The sequence below is a fragment of the Hibiscus syriacus genome, unplaced genomic scaffold, assembly GCF_006381635.1.
Source record: "Hibiscus syriacus cultivar Baekdansim isolate YM2019G1 unplaced genomic scaffold, ASM638163v2 tig00110198_pilon, whole genome shotgun sequence".
Classification (NCBI taxonomy): domain Eukaryota; kingdom Viridiplantae; phylum Streptophyta; class Magnoliopsida; order Malvales; family Malvaceae; genus Hibiscus; species Hibiscus syriacus.
In genome coordinates this window covers 179858-207646 of record NW_024062623.1, presented here as the reverse complement: position 1 = coordinate 207646, position 27789 = coordinate 179858, and the positions used below count along the sequence as shown (strand labels likewise).

General features: G+C 32.7%; 4 protein-coding genes and 1 pseudogene across 4 annotated transcripts; 3 read left to right on the top strand and 2 right to left on the bottom strand.

Moving 5' to 3' along the window:
* Window positions 1-2434: 2434 nt before the first annotated feature.
* On the bottom strand, window positions 2435-3117 carry LOC120218471 (21 kDa seed protein-like). Its single transcript, XM_039215389.1, is given in 2 exon segments — window positions 2435-3007; window positions 3010-3117. Coding segments are annotated over 2 exon segments (678 nt in total). The 5' UTR covers window positions 3115-3117.
* Window positions 3118-6997: 3880 nt separating this feature from the next.
* On the bottom strand, window positions 6998-12097 carry LOC120218381 (annotated as a pseudogene).
* Window positions 12098-19398: 7301 nt separating this feature from the next.
* LOC120218380 lies at window positions 19399-20010 on the top strand. Its single transcript, XM_039215329.1, has one exon. It carries the CDS (start codon window positions 19399-19401, stop codon window positions 20008-20010), a length of 612 nt encoding a protein of 203 aa, XP_039071260.1.
* Window positions 20011-22617: 2607 nt separating this feature from the next.
* LOC120218379 (probable pectinesterase/pectinesterase inhibitor 61) lies at window positions 22618-23232 on the top strand. Its single transcript, XM_039215328.1, has one exon. The coding sequence runs from the start codon at window positions 22618-22620 to the stop codon at window positions 23230-23232; it is 615 nt and encodes a 204-aa protein (XP_039071259.1).
* Window positions 23233-24046: 814 nt separating this feature from the next.
* Window positions 24047-27040, top strand: LOC120218363. The gene is made up of 7 exons (XM_039215318.1): window positions 24047-24114; window positions 24667-25043; window positions 25372-25915; window positions 26106-26206; window positions 26300-26389; window positions 26476-26603; window positions 26679-27040. The coding sequence occupies exons 2-7, from the start codon at window positions 24687-24689 to the stop codon at window positions 26821-26823; spliced, it is 1365 nt and encodes a 454-aa protein (XP_039071249.1). The 5' UTR covers window positions 24047-24114; window positions 24667-24686; the 3' UTR covers window positions 26824-27040.
* The last annotated feature ends 749 nt before the right edge of the window (window positions 27041-27789 follow it).

The window sequence follows — 27789 nt, the reverse complement described above, 5'->3', positions numbered from 1 at the left end:
AATTTGTTTCTCAAATGATTTAGGTATAAATCATAAATCAACTTTTGAGTTACCATATAAATGAACCCTTTACAAAACTTAAGTCAGAAACTAAACGTAACAGTATAAAAGATAGGGAAAATTATTACTTATAAAAAAAGTCAAGAAATTACCTAAAAATCCAAATTTTATTAGAAAAAATTCAACATGAACACTGAGAAATTAGTCTCAAAATTCATAAAAGAAATTTGTAAAAATACCGACTCTTTTGATTCAGAACACCATCTTTTAAGTTCAGTTCCCACGCAACAAGGGTTTATAGGTCAAGCATCAGAGTGGATTAAAGCATCAGCTGGTATACAAATTCAGTATCAGTGATGAAAAATCAGCAGTTGGCTAGCTTGCAGGCTGGTTTCAACTTTGGTTCTACAGTTGCAAATGAGAATCAAGTGTCGGTTTCTGCATCCAATTTGGATTAGATTCAGAAGATGATACTTTAACTTCACATCAGACACTAGGGTTGTTAGGAGGACAACCAGGAATCCATGGGAGCACCCCCAAGCATTGGTCCATCTCATAATCAGCCGATGATGGTGATGAAAAAGGTATTAAGCAACTATGAGAAAGGAGAAAAGACATGAAGCAGTTGGAATCAATGAACAAAAGCAGGAAGCTCAACTCAAGTTTACAACAGATCAACTGGAGTTTAGAGATTGCCCAAGTTAAGAACTTATTCGACTAGGTTCCCAAAATTAAAATTGATTAATAAATTTAATCTTGTTTCTTAATTAGATTTTGTTTAGTCCACAAGTTAAAATTAGTTAATAAATTTGACCTAACTTTCTTACTTAATTTAGTTTAGTCCACAATCTAAAATTAGTTAATAAATTTGACTTAACTTTCTTACTTAATTTAGTTTAGTCCATAATTTAGAATTGGTTAATAAAATTAGTTTAAATTTGTTAATAACTTCAGTTTAATCCTTAATTCGAATATTAATTAATAAATTTAACCTTAATTACTGATTATTTTTTTATTTGATTCTACCTTTGACTATGTTCTTCACTTTCACATATTTTTTTCCTTTTTTTAATTAATCCCGTAATTGTGACAATTTTCTTTTAAGGAAACATAATCCTTTCATATATCAACCTCGGGCATTGCGGGAGTGTTTCAACATTCCTCATACGTAATTAATTTTCTAATCTGATCATTATTTCAATGTAAACGTAGATCAAATTTATGAATATTCGATCATACATAATCTAAAACAATTAATAATGATTTTAATCACATGATAAACTATTTTAAAACTCAATATATTTGAATTATTATAAGTGACTTCGAAACTGATAAAATTAAATTCATTCAAGATTTAATATTATTATTATTTTAAAAAAATATTGCTTCGCACAAGGAATCTTCTGGGAGCAGTTTATTTTGGCTACAAGATAAAGAGTAAGAAGACAAAGCAAATAATATATTATTAATAATTATTATAAAAATGGATATATTTTGACAAAAAAAAGAATAGAGTAAGAAGACACATTATCAAGGGGTACAACCTAATAAGTTAAAGTTAAAATAATGGTAGAAATGGGCGTTGTAAAAAATATTATTAAAAATTATAAATTTTACGTTAAACATAACTTAAAATATTATATTTTCTATAATATTTTCGATTTTATAATATTTTAGGTTGAAATTAAAATGTTATCTTCCGCGTAATATTTTCAGTTAATAAAGTATTATAAAAATATAATATTTTAAATTATATTCAAACTAAAATATTACTGTCTTTCAATAACATTTTTAATAATGCTTAATTCTACCGTTTTTTAATCTAAAATTAAACTGTTTTTTTTTTAGATTTTCGATAACGCCAACCACCATGCTTTAAACAAAGAGAAGAAGCCTTGCCGAGGGAAGTACGCACGCTGTTTGGATAATACCAACGAGTTGGCTCTGATTTCAAAACCTTTTTATAATTAAATTTAGATATTATAAGTCCACCATGCCATTTGCTTTGAAGTGGTGGATTTGCTCTGGGTATTCTAATATGTTATAGAATACAAATGGAGCATTAAATAAAAGAATTCAAATACCTTAAAAACACACATCGTTGTTTAAATTCACGACCTTTAAAAAAATAATATTTTATTTAAATATTTGGTGTTTGAATTTTTTAGAAAGTCTGTGTTGATCCCGAGAACATCGTCTAATGCAGACTACACCAATCAAAGCAAATTTGTGTGTTTTTAACTAAAAAGTATGGTATCCAAGTTAAGGAGTGTAATAGTAGAATCAGTGGGAGCAAAAGATATAAACAACTAAATGGCTTCATTGATTAACTTGAAAAAGAGTACAAAGCAGGTAAGCATACGCTTGGTGCTGCCTCAAACAAGGAAACCTTTCCCAAAGGCTTATTTTTTATTTATATAACGATGGCTTTCAATCAAGCACGAACAACTTGCTGAATCTCCTCTCTTGCTTTTTCTACTTTCTTGAAGATAAATGGCATTCCTCCTTGCTCTCTGGACAGAGCCAAACGCATTTTTCCATCGGAGTCTAAATCTCTCTCAATTTCGTTACATAAACTTGTACATGATTCACAAACCGAAGGGCAGTGCTTGAAGGTGTAGCCAAATAAGCTGGACTTCTCTATTTTAAACCAATTCATCAAAGTCTTGGGACCTGGATTTCCTTTGGTCCCGCCCAGTGACACCCACCATTTTCCGGCTGAACCGTCGTAGTTGTCTAACTTCCACACCGTTGACTTCATGCAGAGTCTGTCCCTCAGGGGGAAGAACTCGATGTTCACGTCGGACGATAGTCGGACAACGCGGTCGCTGGTGTTCGCATTAGAAAATATCACGGGAATACCGTTGTCCATGTCGGATAGTCTCTGAACGACAATCTCCGGACACGGTCGTTTGCTAGACCTGCCTATGGCAAGCCCTCCACCACCGGCGCCCCATATCGCCGACTTAACGTAGTATTCGACGCCGGTGCGGAGCTCTCCCTCCATTGGTCGAGCACAGGATCATTTGTAGCGTTGGCCACCCCAAACAAAAGGGATGACTGTGTGATTGAGAAGATGAAAAGAAGAAACACTGAAGCTGTTGTGGTTTTCATGGTTTGCAGGCTGTATTTGAAGCTCTTCACCATGCCAATTTGTAGAGGTTTAAGGCCCCTTGAACTTTCAAAATTCATTAGAATATACATAATACACCACATTTCAAAATTGATTAGAATATAAATATAAAATTTTAAAATGGAAGTACCCCACCGCGACAGCTTTCACGTTGTGTCTTGTGTTTTTAATTGTTGTTTTTGTCTTCGTGTTGTCTGTTAAAGCATATGTATGAGTAACGCATTCAAATTGAAGAGAGAATAATATTATCATTCCTTTGTGCATAATATTAAAATACATATATCCTACAAGCTAAATTCATGTATAAGTGCGGTGTGCATGTTATTTTATGTTACTTATATCTTGTTTTTTTAGTTTGTAATGATGGAACTGTGGATATTACTAACTCCATAGCAATTTAACTACCAGAACTTACTCCTGCACGTCTCACCCAATGCAACACAGTAGATGTAATATTATAACTTAATTAAAAAAATAATATAAAAGATGTATTATTACAATTATCTCTAAATATATAAGAGATAATTATAATTTTATATTGAATCAGATTGGATCGAATTTTTCATTCTAAATCCAAATCGGATTCGACTCAACTCTTGAAAAGGAATCCTACCCAAACCCTAAATTTTCAAAATAAAAAGATGATTCTATCAAATCTAAATCCATCAAATCCGAATAAAATTATAATTCTAACAAAAACTATAAAAAAACTAATCATTTAAGATCACATAAAGATCATACAAAGAAAATATTAAAAAAATCTAATAAAATAAACTTGAGCAAAAGGTATATACGAATAGATCTGACTGACATCGGCAAACAAATCACAAAGGGGGATCAAGCTATTGAAAGACACCAAAAAATCGTAAATCAAAGTCGAGCGATGTGAAAAAAACTATTCATGAATGCAAATAATGTATCCAAATCCAATTCGAGGGTCTAAAACAAAGAAGATCAGCATGATAATAAATAAATGTCATCTTGATCAATCGTGACGATATCAAATCCAACATTGAGAAAAAGGATAAACAAAAATAATGTTCAACCAACCGAAAATATATTAAAAGATAGAGAAAACATATCATAAATGTAAAGTTATTAAAAAATAAAAAAAAGTAAAATACAATATAATAAAATAAAATAAAAAACAATGAATATCGACTATTGAGGATCAACATTAAATTTAAAGAAAAAATAAGACTAACGGATTGAAAAAGAAAAAAAAAGCTAAGGTTTTCAAATGATGATATAATTAAATAAGAGAATCCTCTTTTTTGGGTATCAATATAACATAAACAACACACTTATATAGGAACTCAACTTGTAGGATATATATTCTAAGTATTCTATACACAGGAAAAATAATATTTTGTAATCAATTAGTTTGAATGTATTACTCATACACATGCTTAGTTAAATAAGAAGACAAAAAATAATATATATATATATATATATATATAAGATATATATATATATATATATATATATATATATATATATATATATAAAAGCTGTTGCGGTGGGGTTATGTGATTTAAAAAAATACATATAACTAAATTTAATAAGAATTAAAACCATTAAAACTAAACCAACACATAACAAATACAGTCTGCAAACCATGGAACCACAACAGCTTCAGTGTTCCTTCTTTTTGTCTTCTCAATCACGCAGTCATCCTTTTTGTTTGGGTGGCAAACGCTACAAATGATCCTGTGCTCGACACTGAAAACGCTACAAATGATCCTGTGCTCGACACTGATGGTGAACAGCTCCGCAAGGCGTCCAATACTACATCGTGTCAGCGATATCAGGTCCCAGTGGTGCAGTGCTTGACATAGGCTGGTCTAGCAAACCATGCCCGGAGAGCGGTGTTCCGATACGATTTGGCGGTTACGGTACTCCCGTGATGTTCTCTAATGCAAACCCGGTGATGGATTGTCCGCCTATCCTCGATGTAAACATAGAGTTCATTCCACTTAGAGAAAAAATTTGCCAAACATCAACGGTTGTGGACGCTCACCGATTACGACGATTTGACAGGAAAATGGTGCGTGTCAATTGAGGGACTAACGGAAATCGAGGTCCGGATACTCGGATGAATTGGTTTAAAATAGAGAAGGTCGGCAACAATTATTTACAAATTGAAGTACTGCCCTTCAGTAGGTGATTCATGCCCGACTTTATGCAACGAAATATCAAGATATTGGATGCATATGGACATATACGTTTGGCTCTCACCACTGGCCAAGGATGGCCATTTATGTTTTCCCAAAGCAGAAGAGGCAACAGAGGGGATTCAACAAGCTGTTCGTGCTTGATTGAAAGCAGCATGCGTATGTTTTTGGAGTTTGCCCAGTCTTTTCATAGTGAATATAGCTCTTCATCGTTTTGTGATTGTTTACTTTCTCTGTGCCCATCAATTTCTTATAATTTTTTTATTTGTTTTTTTCATTTAACTCTCCTTTCAGTAAACAAATTGACAGAAAATTTTATTTTTGACTTGAATTTTTTCCTTCAAAATTTGATTGTCGTTTAGTGATTTAAAAAAATAAAATTAAGTTCAATGTTCATTGAAGTTGTACTATTGTCGGTGTAAGAATGTTGTACTTTAAGAGATAGACGTCTCAACTTCTTAAACACCAAAAAATAATAAATTATCTTAGATTCCACAACTTCAATTACCAAGCCAATTATGTCTTATAATTTAAGGTTCTAATTTTTCTTTTAATTTCTGTTTCTTATTATCATTATCTTTACATTTATTTTTATTCAAGCTTCAAATATAATAAATTATTACGCATCATATTTAAGTTTTCTAACTCTAATTTTTATTAAAGAAGAAAAAAAAACATGTAGAAACTAGTAGAATTATGAATGAACACTTTCATTCAGTTTGGTCTTGGGAGGTCCTACGTTATAAAAAAAAAATTATACATGAACACTTTCATGGTGATTAGGTAGTTAATTACTGTACATTACCACTTGCAATTAATTAATGATAGAAAAAATTTTGAAAAGATATTCGTTGTGTGAGATTAATAAGAAAGAAACATGAATAAAAATATTAGATTGCATCTAGTTCAACTATTCATAAAAAAATTGGTGCAAACATGAGGAATCTCATGGCATCGGTTTATTTGGCTGCAAGATAAGAGTAAGAAGACAGAACAACAATATACTATTAATACAAATTATTAAAATATTTGTTTTCCACCAAAACAAGGTTAGGAGAGCTGTTTATTTGACTATAGATTTGATTAAAAAAACAAAGCAGAGACATAACATCAACCACATGCTTTGGACAAAGAGACTTGTTAACCGACAACAGCATTGCCGAGGTCATTATCTGTATATTTTATTAGAATCAAGTGGTCCTATGACATTTAAAATATGCTATATTTTACTCCTAATATTGGATGTTTATAATATTATAGTTTTATTTCACGTAACATAAAATAATTAAAATATTTGCAATAAATTTGATTATCAACGGGAACTGAATTTGAATGTTTTTTCTAACTGAATTTAAGAAAATTTGAAAACACAGAACCTTTAATCTTCCAACTTGGCATTTAAGAATTGAAGATGTACACATTCCATATTTTTGCATATTCGTCTGAACATCAAATATGAAAAAGTAATAAGTATATTCATGCTTAATAAATATTTATTTTCATATTTAAATATACGAAATAGTTGGAGCGAACATACATATTTCATCTTGTATTAACTCACATTTTTACGTCATTCTATTTTAAAAAGCTCAAAGGCGTAACATATTGATCGGATAAACCCAAAGATTATTAATGGAGATTTGGGGTGGAATATCTATTAATAGTAGATTGAATATCCTCGTCAATTTGGGCCAAAAAAAGACAACATTTTAAGGCTTTAGAAAAAGGTAATTGGGTTTTCTGATTTAGATTACTGAAATATAAATGCTTGAGAGAGTAGAACTAACTAGTTGCATGTGGGGATGTGGAACTCAATCATTTCTCTTGCTACTGGCAACAGGGTTTTGCTCCGAAACGATCTTTAGAACATGACCAAAGCTCGAAGACGATCCCAAATGTTCAAGCCATAAAGACACTCCACCAGCGATTCTTGAAACTCAAACCCATTTTCAGCAACGGGATACTATTGTGTTCGGCATATAAAAAGAAAGAGAAAGATGATTAGTCGCGTAAACAAGACACTTTGTTCTTCGTAAATTGCTATGGTTCGGCTCGAAAACAATTCAGCAAGTTCAGTTCAAATAGTTAGGGATGCAAGGCTGACCGAATAGGCTTTGGTATCTTGGTTTATATAAGGCCACCATCTATCCTCGACGACTGACTTTACCAGACAGCAAGCTCTCAATCCCTCAACACCAGCAAACCGCCCGAACCCACTATTTTACACCACCAAAAGGTAGGGACTGCAAGAGCGCAATACCATCTTGAGTTCAGTATGATTAAAAATAAAAAAAAGAGAATTTCCACAGTTGGAACTGTTCTAATAGGGATCGAAGAATGATGGATTCCAACTCAAGCAAACACAAATGGTGACACCTCGTATACGAATAGAAGGAAAAAAGAGGTACCTGGCACATATAATTTGATTGCAAAGTCATTAATTGCAGCAACTCCGCATTGTATTTGGGAAGCTATCTCCTTTGCACGCCTTTGACTGCCCGAAAATACAGCACAGCTGAGCCCATATCTTGAATCATTTGCAAGCTCGACAATTCTTCATCTGTGCTGAATTTATTATCGGCATGATCGGTCCAAAAGTCTGCATGCCACTCAAGTTTTATAACAAATTAGCAAATACTCCCCCACATAACCATGTTCACGGGCCTTGGTTTTCTTGGAGATATATTCATTGGCAGTCTAGTTTTGTTAAAATAGCAGAAACAAGTCGAGTGCAAAAATAAAGTTCGGCACTGAAAATTCTAATAAGACTAGCACAACCTTTTACCTCTTCTTGCATCAACTTCATTGTATGGTTTACATTTATGATCACCGTAGGGGGGAAAAATTGATCGACCGCTCCTTCACCTAGATGGCCAAAACTTCCACGAGCCACAATTTCTGCTCCTTTGTCAACAGCATCATCTACAAGGTGTTGAAGCTTGTCAGAATGTTCTTGCACGCATATGGCACCCATATCGTATCTTGCAGCTAGTGGTGGGCCCTATAAAAGATATCCAAATATTAGAAATCTAATTTCAATTCATATAAGGCCGAGTTAGCTTGTAAATTAGTGACAGTTCAACAATAAATGCTGCAATTGAACTCCAGAAGTAAGCACACAAGTTATAGACCTAACGGAAAGCTGAAACTGCGGGTTATAGTTTATAAGCCACAGACGAACACAACAGCCAAATGGCAGTGGATGGCTGGTAAATATTTTATATTTAACATTAATGTAGCAGAGAACAGGCTATAATACCGGCCTAGACAGACAAACACATTTTTCACGGAGGATGTATTAGAAGGGACATCTTACAGCTGAAACAGACTTCACAATCTTAGTCACTTGATCGACAAATGAAGTATAAATATCCCTGTGAACATAAAATCTCTCAGCGCCAGCACAGTTCTGCCCACTTGATTGAAGAGCAGCCCTGACAGCGACTTGCGCAACCTATATATGTTCAATCAGAATATATGCTCAACAGCACTGATCAGTGTGATTTCAGCTCTCAATCAGAATATATGTTCAATCATATTAGTTATCAAAACAGGTGGAAAGGGTTCATACGTGTGGAATATCTACATCTTCGCACACAATAAAAGCATCTTTCCCACCAAGCTCAAGTGTAACCGGTATAAGAGTCTCAGAAGCCTTTGCCATTATCTACAATAAAAGCAAACATGTCAATCCCTTTGCAGTTAAAATAAGTCCCATCTAGATAAAACTTGTTTATGGTGAATTCCCTCGGCAACAATAGTCCTGCTCTAGAAACTAACATATGAATAGAGGCAAAAGAGAAAGTAGTTTATTTTCGATTGTTAGTATTAAAGAACAGTAGTTCTCAATATATGCTTTATTCAAATTATTGTGACATACTTGAAGACCACATAATCGATAACGATAAATCCAATCTGAATAATATGAAGGTGAAATCAAATTTGTAATTAGCATCGAGTAACTAAATAGATTTAATACAGCAGAGCCATTCATGAGGTCATACCATCTTCCCTACACCTGGTGATCCAACAAATATGTTTGTCAACAGAAGATACCAGCGCTTCTCCTGTTTCAGCAAATCTACGAAAGAGAAGTCCAATTAAAACTACATGAATGGAAACCAAGAGCATAGTATGTCCAGAATAATTGGGATAAATACATACCCTGTAATTACTTCAACCAGATTTTCAGGAGCTCCAACTGCAGCAAGAGCAGCTTGGATTATCCGAAAGTAGAAACAGCCAGACCAGCTTGCATGCTCAGAAACCTATGCTTACAATCACATAGTTTCCAATCAGCACAGTTATAAAATGTCAAAAATGACTGTTAATTCCAGTGAGACAAGAGAGCAGTTCTGGAATGAATAAGATAAAAGGATGAAAACAGACTAAAGCATTAGGATCCATCATTAAGTACCTTAATTACCACACCATTTCCTGAGAACACAGCTGCAAGCATTGGATTAAAAATATTATGAAAAGGGTAATTCCATGAAACAATAGCCCCAATTACCCCTAGCGGATGAAATTCCACTTTGGATTTCTTGTAAAACATTGATCTTCCAGAAGATCTGCACAAGTTCAAATGAATATTGACATACAAACACTAATTTTAACGATAGCAAACACTGATCATCGATTCCAAATAATAGTAAGCCACCATAAAAGCTAATTTTCAGAAGTAAGAAATGAAAATAATGCTGCTGTAGAATATATAGGCATTCATCTTCAAGCTTATGACACAGTTTCCAGGCAGAATGTTGATGGCACAACAAAGTAAATACATGCAAAAAATAATTTCTTGATTTTCCATTAGCAAATAAAGGTCAGTGGGGCCTACAAATTCAAAGATAAAAAGTAAGATGCATGCAATTATGGATAGTCTCTTGTCCTGATCCAGCCAAGAATATCTAGAAAGAAGAAAACATATCAAAACCTGGAATTACCGGTATTCAGGCTTGAGCCACTTTTCACCCTCTGAAAGAAGCCAGGTTATCTTCTCACATGTAGTCATTATTTCTCCTAAGAGGCATCAACCATTGTTTTCCCGTATCGCGCGAAGAGACTCTTAAGTAAGATGATGAGACATTAGGTCACATAAAAATGTTCAAGTAACGCGTTTAACTTTTCTAGTATACAGAAAATAGAAAATACATGAAAGAAAAATGCAGAATATAAAGTTTTTAATGCGAGAAAAAGGGGAAATGACATAAAATAAAAAAAATAAGCAATCACTCTCCATATAAAGAACAGAATCCTTACTCGCATATAAGCTCTTGGTGTTCAATAATATATTTTAAAAGAATCCGCAAAAACTGTCGCCTTTGCTTGAAACTACTTTTTGCCCAAATTTTCTGTGCTTTCCGGGCTTGTGCCACACGCTCCTTGACCTAAGCATACCATATAGATGGATATAACAATGAGCAGTATAAACACTATACATCCATTGACACAAACAGGCAAACAGATAAGTGGTCCATGGGCTACACGTACATGCATGCACGCAGAAGCTTTGGCAAAAAAAATAACAAAGTGAACCATTTAGGGTGTGTAGCATGAACACATAAATACTCTTCATTAGCAGTTCTAGAAAATGTAATCCGGAACACCACTGACCTCGGCGGTGTTAATGCCGGGAAAAAGCCAGTATTTCATAGTAGCTGGCTCATAGCATTGAACTTTCTGTCTGATTGTTGAGTCCTTCCTCTCGGCGGTATCTGCACAGCATTTCTACATGAGATTAAAGTAACCAAAAACTACACGCTTTTGCTTATAACCTTTTTTTTATCCCAAGAGTAAAACGCAAGCAGTCAAAAGTACAATCAAACATGAAGTTAGATTCGTATAGCTCAACTACAATTTTATCATATCAAAGCATATTCTAATTTACATGCAAAATTTATATTCAATTAATTAATCAATTTCAATCAAATTTACCTCAGATGCATTTCATTCCAGTAAAAGCAAGTATTTTTATTTAAAAAATAGGAGCAATAATCAATAATCATTTATCAGGAAACAGAAACCTTAAATCGGAACCTTATTGTAATACTTGTCGAAGTTGTTTCATTAAATCAATAATCATTATCTCATTTCACAAAAAAAAAACAACTACGAAATTATCATATTCAAAATTTATTTCTAATTTTACATGCAGAAATTACACCAGATTTCTAAATCAATTCCAATCAAGTGTATCTTAGATTCATTTCAGTCCACTAAAAGAAAGTATTAAAAAAGATACTCTGATTCAAGATTTAACTGGAAAAAAAAGCTTAATCAGAACCACATTGCAATAAATCGCTAATCTATTTCATTAAATCATCACTCATTAAGCTCATTTAAGTAACAAAAATTCACTAAACAAACCGAATCTTTAAAGTTCGAATTCAATAAATTACTTCAAAAAAGGGAAAACAAATTGAAAAAAAAAAAGAAATAAAGGAATACTCACGTAAATAAAGCTGTTTTCTTGAGTTTGGTTGCCGTCATCCAAACTGTGATAAACAATTCAATGAAAAAAATTATCAGATGTAGAAAGTATAAAATACGTATAAGAAAAGAAGGAAAAATTATACGTGCTTTCCGTATCCAATACGTACCGTCGGAGGCATCGACATCAATGGATGGAACATTTGGGGGAATGAGCATCAGTAAGAAAACGACAGATCGCATAGGCAAAGGCGAGAACGATGATCGGCCACCAAACGCCATCGTTTTCGATCTCCACAGACTGAATACTTTTTTTATCTTGAAGATGACTGAAGAACTGCTCTGAAGTAAACTGTGAGTGATATTTTTTATTTTAAAGGAAGAAAAAAAATAGATTCTGCTTTTTTTTTTATTGAATAAGCAATGGCATTTATTGTAATTTGAACTTCTTTAGAGGTTTAAGATTAGGACGTGGTTTTAAATCTGTTCGGATTATTCGCCCAAATATAAAAGTGGGCTTAGCCCAGTGGCCCGTGAATTGGCACTTGAGTTGAGTAAACTATACTATTAGTCATCTAACCTTTTGTATATTTCTTTATAGTCACTTGACTATAAATATTTTCATTTTAATCATTAAAATATCCGGATTTCTTCCTTTTAATCCTTTTGGCATTAAGTTTTGGCTTAATCGAAAAACAATATCTTTGAATCCATTTAGTGGTTTTAGTGGTAAAAATAAATATTATTTCCCTAAAGATACAACATTTACTTGGCAAACAGTAACATTTATTCCGTTTGCAATATGATCCCCCAACTTAAACCACAGTTAGAAATTAGGATAAATTATATAAACGGTCATTGAACTTTCAGTCACTTGAATTTCGGTCCCCCAACTTTTAAAACTTGCAAAACAGTCATCAATTTCATTCTAAACCCCAATTTCCAAAGTAATTCAATTTTATTCTAAACCCTAAATTCTAAAATACTTCAATTAAATTCTAAAATACTTCAATTTAAGGTAATATAGGCTTGAAGAAAGAGTTCAAGGCACAGACACAACGAAAAAATAAATATTTATAAATGTATATTTATATTTAGATGTATAAATAAAAATATATTCATATATTAATGTATGAATCATTTATATTTTTGAATATTTTATTTTTAATAAGAAATTAAAATTATTAATTATATTAGAAATACTCAACTTAAGATTTATATATAATCATGAATTATAAATATGAAAATATAATTATTAATTTAGTTTAAAATATATAAATCTTAAATTTATTCTTTTAAAATATTGTATCAACTAATATTTAAAAAATATATTAAATCTATCAAACAATTTATCAAATATAATATTTTTTATTGTAAAAAATATATATTTTCCCATCATTTATTGCTTTCAAATTTTTTGTCGAAGTTCAAATCTCATTATTTCCATTTTACATTATATTCTTTTTTTTCTGGCATTGGTCATACTATTAGTATATGTATTATTGTATATCTTAACACAAACGATGGTGTTAGCTTAGTGGCTCCACCCTATATCTTTCATTTGCGTGACTCAGGTTTGAGTTTGCCCAAGACCCAAATTTTACTTCTTTGTAACTTAATTTTCTTCTAATTAGGAGGTGACATGTGTCACCAATAACACATATCATGATCATGTGTTAACACATGTCAGATCCTGATTAAATGATTAATTTATTAAATTTTATTTAATTTAGGACCAAATTGATAGCATATATAAATAATTAGGTGGTAACACGTGTCACCAATGACACGTGTCATGATCATGTGCTAACACATGTCAGATCCTAATTAAATGATTAATTTATTAAATTTTATTTAATTTAGGACCAAATTGATTATATAAATAAAGACTGAATGTATAATATGTCAATTCCTTTAACTGCCACATCATCATTTTTATCAATTGGTAACGACTAGTGGCTTAGTTGAAACAGTTAAATAATTATGTGGTATGATTGATAAATTTAAAAGATCGATGACAAAAGTAAAAAGGGCTAGATAGTTAAGTTGTCAACCGAGTAGTTTATACTTTTATTTATACGTCAAAATAACATTTTATAAATTTAAAATTCGAATTATTTTCAACCTCTTTTATATCCTAACTACTTTTTTAATTAAAAATTTCTTCAACAGATAAGAATTATACTATTATATTTATAAAAAATACGTATCACATGAAATAAGATGAAATTAAATAATAATAACTTTGACATAATTGAATTTAATTTAAGTATTTTGGAATTTAGGGTTTAGAATAAAATTGAATTACTTGGAAATTGGGGTTTAGAATGAAATTGATGATTGTTTTGCAAGTTTTAAAAGTTGGGGGACCTAAATTCAAGTGACTGAAAAGTTCAATGACCATTTATATAATTTATCCTAATTTTCTAACTGTGGTTTAAGTTGGGGACCATATTGCAAACGGAATAAATGTTGGGGGACTGTATTGCAAGTTTTAAATGTTGGGGACCTAAATGCAAGCTTTCTGAAATGTTCAATGACCATTATTATACTTTACCCTTAAAAATTTTAAACAAATACTACATTATAATTATCCCGAACTATTAAAAAATCAGTACCTTGCATTAACCTTTACGTTTACCATGATTTTACCGATATTTACTTTATAACTCCCCATTTGCAAATTATAATAAATAAAAGTAACCATCCAAAAGCTCTCAACTTCATACATTTTATTTAATCTTCAAAACCATCATCTCCGTTTAGTTTCTAAACTACAATCACTAAATTGACTACAACAACAACAAATGATGCTTGTCTTACTCTGCTGCACCATTCTCTTCAACCCTGTCCTGTCATTTGCATAAGGCAACAGCCTCCGGCTTCTGCTCTAAGAGCTGCCTCATCCCCAGTCCGACGCCTATACCACAGCCGTCAACGGCGGGTTCGAATCCTCAGATCAGAAGCATATGTGCAGAAACTTTTCACCCCCGTCTTTGCTTAAAGACCATTGCACCATTCTTCAACGGCAAAACAGACCTCGAATCCGTGGCCTAAATGTTGACGAAAGCCTTGAATGAGCGAACCAAAAGGGCAATCACCACTGCAACAAAAATGGCTGCTGACCCTAAATACTCTCATGATCCGACGATAGTGTTGGGACATAATGGCTGCCGTCGACAGTACGATGATGCTTTGGACGCTTTGACAAGCCATGGATGCGATTCCATGGTTATTGCAGCAAAGGACCATTACTTTATATGTGACTCTGGTTTTCAGATGCAGCCGGATCCTATTCCCGACGGAGTCTCTCCTATGGAGGATGAGGATCCTGATACAATCTCTCCATTGGCGAAGATTAATGACAAACTTACAGATATTGGTGACACTATCCTTGACATCGTTGATACGATTGACATCAATGATATTTTGAACAACATATCTATTGTAACTCACCTACAAGTTAAATTAGTTTTGATTATCGAACTAAAAAAATAGTTTTACGTCACGATTAATCTGATTAATGTGCTGTTAACTTTGTTTTCTTTCGACATAAAAACCAAATGGATTTATATCATCAAACTTTTCATACATTGAAATATAATGTATAAATAAATACTTAATTTATTCAAATATATTTTTAATAGTTTATAGTGATTATAAGGTAGTATATTCAGAATTTTTCAACATCGCTACTTTAACCTAATACCTCTAAATAAATCAATGTTCTCTTTTGTTATTGAAGACACTTGGTTCTATTCAAATGTAATTTTTATAATAATACTAAACATTTAAATCTTATTTAGATTATAACCAATCGAATTTTATTGAATTAACCTTTATTCATATTTGTTTGTTTTAAGTATAGTATATACTTAAACAATTCATGAATAATTAAATTATGTTCATAAATAATAAATAAATAATATATGAACACATATATTATTTTTATATGAAACAATTGAACATAAATATCTATAGTTATATTATAAATAAATAAAACAAACATAACGATGATTTGATTATAAGAACAAAAATGGTTGTCTCTTTTTCCCATATATATGGGTAAGGGGAGGTAAGATAGTAGGCTACCCCCAACACTAGGGAGATAGCAGCTTCCGTAAGAGACCTCCGAATTATAAAATGCCCTCCATGGGACTCGATCCCACGACCTCAAGGTTAAGAACCTTGTGCTCTATCAATTGAGCTGGATGGTCATTTCGATTGATTATAAGACATCTTTATTAATCCTCTAATTATAAAAATCATAAAATAATTGTTCAACTTAAATTCCAAAAAAAATGTTCGACTTAAAAAAGTTAATAAATTGATTCGTTGTTATTTTTTTAATAAAAGATGACGTGACACTAATAGAATTAGTAACAACATATTTAGCCTTTAAAATTTTCATTAATTTTATCATTAGTCTTCAACTTTTAAACATACTATTAAAATGTTTTTCGTCAACATTCATCTTCCTCAGAACCCCCAAACTTGAATTCCTTGTTTATCGATTGAGAACCCTATATGATAGGGTTTTTTGTTCATGGGTTGTAGGATTTATGCAATAACTACGCAAATTTCCAAAGGATAAATGGGTTGGATTGTGGAAACAACTTAAGCAGATTTCTCATCGTACAAATTCCAGTATCCTCCAAGGAACTGAAGGAAGGAAGATGCATTTTACTTGGTTTTTTTCCTCCTACATTTATATTCAATCCCTCAATAAATACATATTATAAAAATTATATTTAAACGATACGAGATTTTATAATCTTATTGTCAAAAATTATAGATTATGATTGTCAAAGATCTATCGTTCAGACTCATATCTAAACTTATATTAGTACAAAAATCAAAGATAATTTTAGTTACTGGGATCTCGAGTATTTCAAAAGGTAATAATTTTCTCTAACTATCGTATTTAATAAGTTATGATCACGTGATTTTCGAATTTCGCATTATTTATATATGAAAATTTTTAAATGTTTAAATATAAATATTTTTTTATTAATTAAATATAAATCTTTAAATATGTGTTCATTAAATAATTGAAGATAAAATTTATATATGCTTCTAGTTCGATTAACTTGTACTCGTGTACGGACAATCTCCCGTTGTGGTTAAACAGTAATTACTTATGGTAAGATGACCTTCCTCTGAACGTATTTTTCTTCAAGGGTTAAAGCAAGCCCTTGCATTAACCTTTACGTTTAGTATGTTTTTACCAATATTCACTTTGGATATTATAACTGATAACTCCCCCGTTTACAATAAATAAAAGTAACCGAAAGTTTATAAATTTTCTATTTAATCTTCGAATCCACGGCCTCCCAATCACAGCAACAACAAACCAAGAAAAAATGGTGATTGCCTAACTCTTCTGCTGCATCATTCTCTTCAACCCTGTCATTTGCGTAAGGCAACAGCCACCGGCTTATGCTCCAACAACTGCCTTAGCCCCAGTTCCGGCGCCATCGCCACAGCCGTCGACGGTGGCTTCGAATCCTCAGATCAGAAGCTATTGTCACAAAACTTTTGAACCCGATCTTTGCTTAACCTCCATCGCACAATTCTTCAATGGCGAAACCGACCTACAATCCCTGACCGTGATGTTGATAAAAGCCATGACCGAGCGAACCAAAAGGGCTATTACCGCCGCAACAGAAAAGGCTGCCGACCCTATGTACTCCCATGATCCGAGGATAGTGTCGGCACTCAAAGCCTGCCGTGAACTGTACGGTGACGCTTTGAAAGCTTTGAAACAAGCCATGGATAATATTCAGGTTTACGATATCGACACCGTCGAAGACCTCGTTATTAATGCCGAGGATGATTATGATAAATGTGACTCTGGTTTTGCGATGCAGCCGGACGGAGTGTCTCCGATGGCGGATATTAATGAAGAACTTCAAAATTTTGGTGGCATTGTCCTTGACTTCGCTGATATGACTTACTGATTCTTGTTTTAGGTATAAATTCTACTTTGTAGCGTGTATACATGCTTACATGCATCTCTACAAAGGATTGTTATTGATCATCTTACTTGGATTATAATCCAGGAATAGCAAAAATCTACCCATGAATTAGTATTGGTAACATTAAACATTATGATAATCAAATGAGTAAACTACAACCACAGTCACTCAACTTAATTGAATTATATTTTGGATATTGAACTAAAATAATTATTTTTCCGTCACGTTTGATTATTTCAGTCACTATATTGTTAACTTTTAATGAAGGATATGTGTACGTTAAATAATTAGCATAATAATATATCTAGAGTCAACATTTTTAAATTATATCTAATGAAAGTTAAAAGGTAATTTATTATTACTGCAAGCAGCCTTTGACAGAAGACCGGTTGAAGCAACCTATATCTTGCGCCTACGATTATTGTGTATAAAAGATTGAGAGTTAGATGATTATCTTATTAACCCTTAACATCTAGTATGTGGAGACATGTTTCTATACTTTAATACATTGTTGAAGTTAGAGGTGGGCGTAAGATTTTACGTTAAGGGGTAAAATTTTAAAATTTTAAGAATGAAATAACTTATAAAATTTCAGGAGACAAAAACATATTTTCAATAGAAAATACATAGAAAACATCTAAAACATACGGTAATTTTAAAATTTCAGGTGGCAACTGCCCTCATTCGCTCCTATCGATTCATCTCTGATTGAGGTCTTATCGAATGCATGCTGAAAATTAATTTAAAGATATAAGTATATCTTAAGCCTCTAGCTCTTCGTGTTTAATGCGTAATGAAATTTATAATCGATGCCTAAATTATCATTAGATCATTAAGATAATATATCTTTGTGAAGTGTTTAATCATAGCATGCATGATGCATGCACGCTATGTGTGATATAAATAGTCGGTCCTCTGTGGCTAGTAATGACGGTTTCTATCTTTTTAAATACCTTTGTATCATTTTCTAGAATTTGTTTATAATTCTTTTAACGTATTATATTGTGTTCGAGTATTATAAAAATTATGAATTTCTATATTGTTTGTTTCTTCCTACCACTTTTATTCATTATTCTTTTATTGGAGTATTTCATCAAATACTTAATTTAGTTAATACTAATGAAAAATAATTTTAACAAAGATGTTTTAGTTAGAAGATGATGCCTAATCTTTTTCTCTAAATTTTTTTTTAATTTATTGGCTCAGGTTTTATATTATTGTGAATTTTAACCCTAAACCCTATATCTATAACCAATAAATTCACATCACTAACCCTAATACAATAAAATCAAAACCCTAAACCTAACCTTAAAATCAATAATGTAAAATAAATTAAATGTGAAAAATATTTGAAAGATATATTTTATCTTACATGTATTTTATCAATTTTGATTATTTATATAATGTAAAATAAAAGTACGTGAATTGTTACTCTTATAATTTCATCAATAATAACGTAGGAATGTCATGCATTTGATTATGGATATACCGATAAGATGAATATAATTTCTTATACTAAATTTATTGTTAAATAAATACTAAACAAAGTTATGTATGTTTGGATAACTGATAACTCCCCGATTACAATAAATAAAAGCAACGTCCGAAACTCTCATTTCTTAATTTCATCTTTAAATACACCATTTCTCTTTAGTTTCTTACCACAATCACTGCAACAAAGATGGTGCTTGTCTTACTCTTCTGCTGCATCATTCTCTTCAACCCTGTCATTTGCGTAAGGCAACAGCCGCCGGCTTCCGCTCCAACAACTGCCTCAGCTCCGGTTCCGACGCCTATACCACAGCCGTCGATCGCGGCTTCGAATCCTCAGATCAGGACCCTATGTGCAAAAACTTTCTACCCCCGTCTTTGCATAAGGTCCATTGAACCATTCTTCAATGGCAAAACAGACCCACAATCCGTGGCCGTAATGTTGATAAAAGCCATGAGTGAGCGTTCCAAAAGGGCGATTAAAACTGCAACAAAAATGGCTGCTGACCCTTTATACTCCGATGATCCGATGTTAGTGTCGGAATTTAACGGCTGCCGTCAACAGTACGATGATGCTTTGGTGGCTTTGAAAGAAGCCATGGATGCGATTCTGGTTCGTGAAATCGAAACCGTCGAAACCAAGGTTTCTCAAGCCCAGGACGATTACGAAATCTGTGACAATGGTTTTACGAGGCACCCGGATAATACTATTACTGACGGAGTCTCTCCAATGGCGAAGATTAATGAAAAACTTACAAATATCGGTGATGTTATCACTGACATAATACTATCACTGACATAATACTAGAATTTATTGAATAATGACCGTTAAAACATAATGTCTTATTTTTATATAAATTCGAATAGTTGGTATACATAGGGATATACATTGTTAATAGATTAATAAAATTATGAAAAATATTACTTTATAATCGAGATTATTCAAAATAATAATAATAATGGTTCATTATTTTATGGTTTGTTTGATTTTGATCATTTTAGTCATTTTTATTGTCGGTCCGTCTTATTTTGATCAGTTTATTATCAACTTTTGCTACTTTACTTACGTGACACGTTAGATAAAATGATTAAATTTTAGAGTAAAATGCAAATTACTTAAATGACCACTTAGTTATAGGATTGGATCGATATGACAATCATACTTTTAATTTTGATAATATGGCCATATAACTATTTAGGTAGTTTCAATATAGTCACATGTCTTTATATTACAAACGAAGGAATGTGGAATGTGGAATGTGGAATGTGGAATGTGGAAGCAACTTAAGCAGATTCTCATTGTACGAATTCCAGTATCCTCCAAGGAACTGAAGGAAGGAAGATGCATTTTACTTGGTTTTTTTCCTCTTACATTTATATTCAATCCCTCAATAAATACATATTATAAAAATTATATTTAAACGATACGAGATTTCATAATCTTATTGTCAAAAATTATAGATTATGATTGTCAAAGATCTATCGTTCAGACTCATATCTAAACTTATATTAGTACAAAAATCAAAGATAATTTTAGTTATTAGGATCTCGAGTATTTCAAATTAAAAGGTAATAATTGTCTCTAATTATCATATTGAATAAGTTCTCACATTATTTAGATATGAAGTTTTTTAAGTGTTTAAATATAAATATTTTTTTGATTAATTAAATATAAACCTTTAACTACGAATTCATTAAATAATTGAAGATAAAATTTATATACGCGTTTTGTTACTGTTGGTTTATTAACTTGTACTCGCGTACGTACAATATCACATTGTGGTTAAACTATAATTACTTATGGTAGGATGACTTTCCTGTAAACTTATTTTTCTTTAAGGGTTTAAACTATAATTACTTATGGTAAGATGACTTAATTGAATTATATTTTGGATACTGAGCTAAAAATATATATTTTTCCGTCACGTTTGATTATTTCAGTCACTATATTGTTAACTTTTAATGAAGGATATGTGTACGTTAAATAATTAGCATAATAATATATCCAGAGTCAACGTTTTTAAATTGTATCTAATGAAAGTTAAAAGGTCATTTATTATTACTGCAAGCAACCTTTAACAGAAGACCGGTTGAAGCAACCTATATCTTGCGCCTACGATTATTGTGTATAAAAGATTGAGAGTTAGATGATATCTTATTAACCCTTAACATCTAGTATGTGGAGACATGTTTCTATACGTTAATACATTGTTGAAGTTAGAGGTGGGCGCAAGATTTTATGTTAAGGGGTCAACTTTTAAAATTGTAAGAATGAAATAACTTATAAAATTTTAGGAGACAAAAACAGATTTTCAATAGAAAATACCTATAAAAAAACTTAAAACACATGATAATTTTAAATTTTCAAGTGGTGACTGCCCTTATTTGCTCCTATTGATTCATCTCTGATTGAGGTCTTATCGAATTCATGCTGAAAATTAATTTAAAGATATAAGTATATCTTAAGCCGCTAGCTCTTCATGTTTAATGTGTAATGAAATTTACAATCGATGCCTAAATTATCATTAGATCACTAAGATAATATATCTTTGTGAAGTGTATAATCATAGCATTCATGATGCATGCACGATATGTGTGATATGATTAGTCGGTCCTCTGTGGCTTGTAATGACGGTTTCTATCTTTTTAAATACCTTTGTATCATTTTATAGAATTTGTTTTCAATTCTTTTATCGTATTATATTGTGTTCGAGTATTATTATGAAAATTATGAATTTCTATATTGTTTGTTTCGTCCTAGCACTTTTATTCATAATTATTTTATTGGAGTATTTCATCAAATACTTTATTTAGTTAATACTAATGAAAAATAATTTTAACAAAGATGTTTTAGTTAGAAGATGATGCCTAATCATTATCTCTAAATTTGGTTTGTTTTTTAAATTTTATTGGCTCACGTTTGTATAAAAACGCCGCTAAAGTACTCTTTATCACGTCGTCTGCAAATTTGTAAAAAAAAGCTAAATTACTACTCTATCGCGACGTTTTTTTGGGAAAACACCACTATAAACTAATCATATTACGGCATTTGTATCAAAACGCCGCTAACGTACACCTATATCAAATCGTTTATCTAAAAAAACCCACTAAAGTGTCACTTTTGTGGTGTTTAGATTGTAAACGCCGCTATATATTTTAAATTTGTGGCATTTACTCTTCCAACGCTGCTGAAATCACCGATACATAACAGTTTTGTTGAAGTGATATAATTCCTTATACTAAATTTATTGTTAAATAAATACTAAACAAAGTTATGTAAGTTTGGATAACTGGTAACTCCCCGATTACAATAAATAAAAGCAACGTCCGAAAGCTCACATTTCTTAATTTCATCTTTAAATACACCATTTCTCTTTAGTTTCTTGTACTACAATCACTGCAACAAAAGATGGTGTTTGTCTTACTCTTCTGCTGCATCATTCTCTTCAACCCTGTCATTTGCGTAAGGCAACAGCCGCCGGCATCCGCTCCAACAATTGCCTCAGCTCCGGTTCCGACGCCTATACCACAGCCGTCGACGGCGGCTTCGAATCCTCGGATCAGGACCTTATGTGCAAAAACTTTCTACCCCCGTCTTTGCATAAGGTCCATTGAACCATTCTTCAATGGCAAAACAGACCCACAATCCGTGGCCGTAATGTTGATAAAAGCCATGAGTGAGCGTTCCAAAAGGGCGATTAAAACTGCAACAAAAATGGCTGCTGACCCTTTATACTCCGATGATCCGATGTTAGTGTCGGAATTTAACGGCTGCCGTCAACAGTACGACGATGCTTTGGTGGCTTTGAAAGAAGCCATGGATGCGGTTCTGGTTCGTGAAATCGAAACAGTCGAAACCAAGGTTTCTCAAGCCCAGGACGATTACGAAATCTGTGACAATGGTTTTACGAGGCACCCGGATAATACTATTACTGACGGAGTCTCTCCAATGGCGAAGATTAATGAAAAACTTACAAATATCGGTGACGTTATCACTGACATAATACCAAAGATACTGACATAATACTAGAATTTATTGAATAATGACCGTTAAAATAGAACGTCTTATTTTTATATAAATTCGAAAAGTTAGTTTACAGAGGATATACATTGTTAATAGATTAATAAAATTATTAAAAATATTACTTTATAATCAAGATTATTCAAAATATTGATGGTTCATTTTTAGGTTTGTTTGATTTTGATCACTAATTTTGAAAAAGTTTCATTTTAGTCATTTTATTGTTGATCTGTCTTATTTTGATCACTGTATTATTAATTTTTGTTACTTTGCTAACGTGAAACATTAGGTAAATGATTAAATTTTAGAGTAAACCATAAATTACTTAAATGACCACTTAGTTATAGGATTGGTATCGATATAACAATCATATTTTTAATTTTGACAATATAATCACATAACTATTTAGGTGATTTCAATGTAGTAACATGTCGTTATATAACAAACGACATAGTTAATGTGAGTAGCTTACCACAAAATTTAACTTGATCTTTAAATTTTAGACCTAATGTTAATTTGACTTTAAGTATTACTAAAATATTATTTTAATCCTTAAATTTCTTCATCATTGTCGCTGGTCATCGTTGATTGTCGTTGCCCATCACCGCCGGTTAGTAAATAAAAATTAACAATAAATAAACAAATAAAAGAAAAGTGGGTCCAAGCCCACTGTTTAGGAGCGAAAAAAAGAAATTGAAAATAAAAACGGAGCGGAAAACTGGAAATTCCTACTTACAGTATCCTTTACCAAAGCCATCCTCGTAAGAGCTAAACCCTCCTCTTTCTCAAACCCAAATTTTCCTCAGAACAGAAAAGCAAAGGAAAATTTGACAAATCCCTCCCTCTGTAAAGGGACTACCTCTCTTTTTCAGTTCTTGTAATTGGGTAAGTGTTTACATTTTTCTTTATTCATTTTCTTCTTTGTCGGTTTTTCTTACCCTTTGTTTGTTTACTTGGAAAATCTCGTAGAAAGCTTCGATTTTTATTGCTTTTGATATTTCAAACGTGTATACTTTTAAGCTAGTTTCCGGAAAATTAAATCTTTTGTTAAGTTCATTGTTGTAGTTTTTAGGGTGAAAATGCAGCCTTTTTTAATCGATCTTTGCCTTAGCATTGAAGATTTTGAGCTTCAAAGTGAATATTATTTTTTAGTTTTTTATTTAATACTTTTTCTTATTAGGTAAATATGAAATGGAAACATCTAGGATTGTTTTTTAAAGTTGGGTTTGGTTGATTTTCTACTATATTAATATTGATTTAGACTTGTAAAGGACCTAGTTGACTAAAGAAGTATGGGATTTGTTATCTGCTAAGAATTTTGTTCTTGTTTTAATTTATTGTGAACATGATTATTGAATTTCTTTTGTGGTTTGAATTGTTTTCTTAATTTTTTTTCGCTGTCTGTTTTGAGCTTACTCGTATCATTTGCTACTTAAGACTTGGATCTCCTGGCCATTATGGAAAGCTTTGGCGGGCCGGCGTTAGCTGTCGTGGGTAGTGCCATGAAGAAGAAGAGGAGTGGCATGTTACGTCGTCCACGTGTTACTCTACCGACATTTACGCATAATCATGTTTTAATGTCATCGCCAACACCAACCATAGGTTTTAGTGGCAACAAAGATCAAAATTTTAAGAACGGTTATAATGGTTTTGGAAATGAGAATAAGCTGAAACTTAAGCTCAAGCTTGGTGGGGTTACGCGTATGATCCACACTAACTCCACTGCTGATCATGCCTTTGGCAGCGAGCCTAGCTTAACTAAGTATTCCAATTTCTCTGAAGTTTCTCAAGCCGTAGAAAGGCCCCTTTTTCTGGTATTTCCATCTTATTCGAACACAGCACTGCCTGGTTATATTGTTTGTATAGAATTTATTTGTCATGATCAGCAATCTGGTGTGAACTATGAAATTGATCCTTCTCTATTCCATTTGTCATTGCAATGGGAAGAGGTTTCTCGTACAGGTTTTGGAAAATAAGTCTTTGATCTAGTCTCGTTGTCATTTTACTTTTATTTTTGCCGTATATATGCACATGTGTGTATATATACAAATTTATTGTGTCTCATTTGTTCTTCGGGTATTCTTTATAATGCAATTGAACTTTTTGTGAGCTGATGATTTGTTGCATAAACACTCACTGCAGAGCAAGAAAGGCTCCCATCTTTCTGATCAGGAAGAAGGCTATGGAGTTCAATGGAAGGATTTATCCAGAAGTGGCTCGGGTTATGGAAAGGGACATTCTTCTAGGGGAAAGGCACATGAGAATGAAACTGACAGAAATGAGCCAACTCGTAAGAGCAAGCGGGTTCCTAAGAGGCGTGTCTTGGATGTAGGCAAAAATAGTGATGACGATGATGAAGACGAGGAAATCCGTTATCTTGGGAGACTGAATGCTTCAAATGGTGTCTCGAATCATGAAGATGAAGAGGATGAGATAAACGGGAGAGAGAGTGCTATTTGTGAGGATAGAGATTATGTGGAAGAGGACGAGTGGGAATCCAACGAAGAGCCTGGATCTAAAAGGAAGAAGATGAGAAGTGGATCGGTTGATTTTTTTGTGGATGGAAGAACCAAATCAACTCACACTACTCGTAATGTTGCTCTTCAGTCTTGGAAAGATCACTTATCTGGTCCAGGTGCTGGTCTTGTTGAGTTCCAAGATGGTTTACCTACTGCACCACCTAAAAGTTAGCAATTCCCTCACTCACTACTTTGTTTACATCCATTTGTTTTTAACCCTACTTTAATCCTTTCACTTAACTTCCCTTTTAATAAGTTGGATTGGTGATTCAGCCTCAATGTGTTTTTAAGTATATTTGAGCTTTAAATGCTGAAGATCGCGAAATTGATTGCTTTAATAATAATTGTTTATTATAGAGCAAAAGGAGATACTTTCTGAAGTGGAGCTACAGTTGAAGAAGGCCGTGGCTGCACAGAGACGTAGAATGCAGTCCGAGAAAGCAGCCCGGGATGCTGAGGTTTTTAACCCACTATTTCTTTTGTCTCATTTTACTGTTGCTCCATGATCATTTGAGAAACGATATTCAGTAGGGTCTTTGAATTTGTCTTAGGCTGAGGCAATCAGAAAAATACTCGGTCAGGATTCCGCAAGAAAGAAAAAGGAGGATAAGATGAAGAAGCAGCGGGATGAATTGGCACAGGTTCGTGACTCTTTTTAGGTATCATGCATCTTTCTGTGTGCTTTGTAGTGTTATTTTCATTCATTTTGATGCTGTTATTGATGCAGGAAAAAGCTACCAAATCCGAAACTCTTGCATCGAACACAGTGAGATGGGTTATGAGTCCTAGTGGAACAACAGTTACATTTTCCGAAGATATCGGTCTACCACAGCTATTCAATTCAGCACCATCAAGGTACTCTTATAAATCCGTCTGTCTTTATGTTTTTCCATTAATTTCATGTTATTTATGCATTTCTTTTCCCTCTAGTTATCCACCGCCACGAGAAAAATGCGCGGGTCTGAATTGTACAAATCCATACAAGTATCGAGATTCCAAGTCGAAGCTTCCATTATGCAGTCTTGCTTGCTACAAAGCAACACAGGCAAAGGCTCAACCTTCGATTGCATGTTGAGATTCTCCCTTTGATTTCACTGACTGATGCGGAAATGGTTCCATTATATTATTTCTGAGATGAGAATTGAAGGTGACTATTGAACTGTCATTTTTCACTTCTAATGTTTGAGCTCGAGCTCGAGCTCCTACCGAGTGACGATGCTCTCTCTCCCTCATTGTTGCTATTTTATTCATTTCGAACTCGTTTGTTCGAGGAGGATGTATTCATTTACCTAACCACAGTAACAGAAGCTCACCATTTCTCTTCTCCTTTCTCTATTTCCACCATTTTCTCTTCTCCTAATCTATTTCAACCTTTTAAAATCCCAATTCTGTCAAGAGCAAGGTCTTTTATGAGCTTTGTGATTGTAAAATTTTAATGATTTTAAAAACCAAGTTATGACACCATCATCATTGGGAAAACCCCAAGTTGATGACTAAGCTAATAAGTTGATTTTCCTCCAAAAATACATAAAAATGGAGATGGCAATGGAAATATGTACAAAGGACAAAAATGTAAGTAAATTTCCTGGTTGTCAATCTCAAAGCTCCAGTCTTTGTTGCAGGCTGCATTGTCAGATCTCATTTTCAAGTCCTTTTCAAAGTTTTACTTTATGATTATTCAAAGCTATTTAATCTTTTTTGTTTCTTATTTGCTTACCGTTCTATGTTTTTCTTAGTGCTTGTAACCATGCAATTGTCTGATTCATTACTTTCCCGACAAGATGATATCAGGTAGACTGTGACATATAAATAAACCTCCGACACTTCAATTTTTCTAAAGCACTTAGGTCCGAAACGTCCATATCGGTCATATTATCGGAAAGAAGAAATTTACTCATACTAAGTTTGAGTAACATAGTTTGAACTCGGATACCAACTGTTTGTCTAATTGTATTACAGAACTCATTCATTAGTCCAAGTGGCATTCAAGTAAATGTGGTTGATTTCCATCAATGGTGCAGGCCACCTTGGAAACATCAAT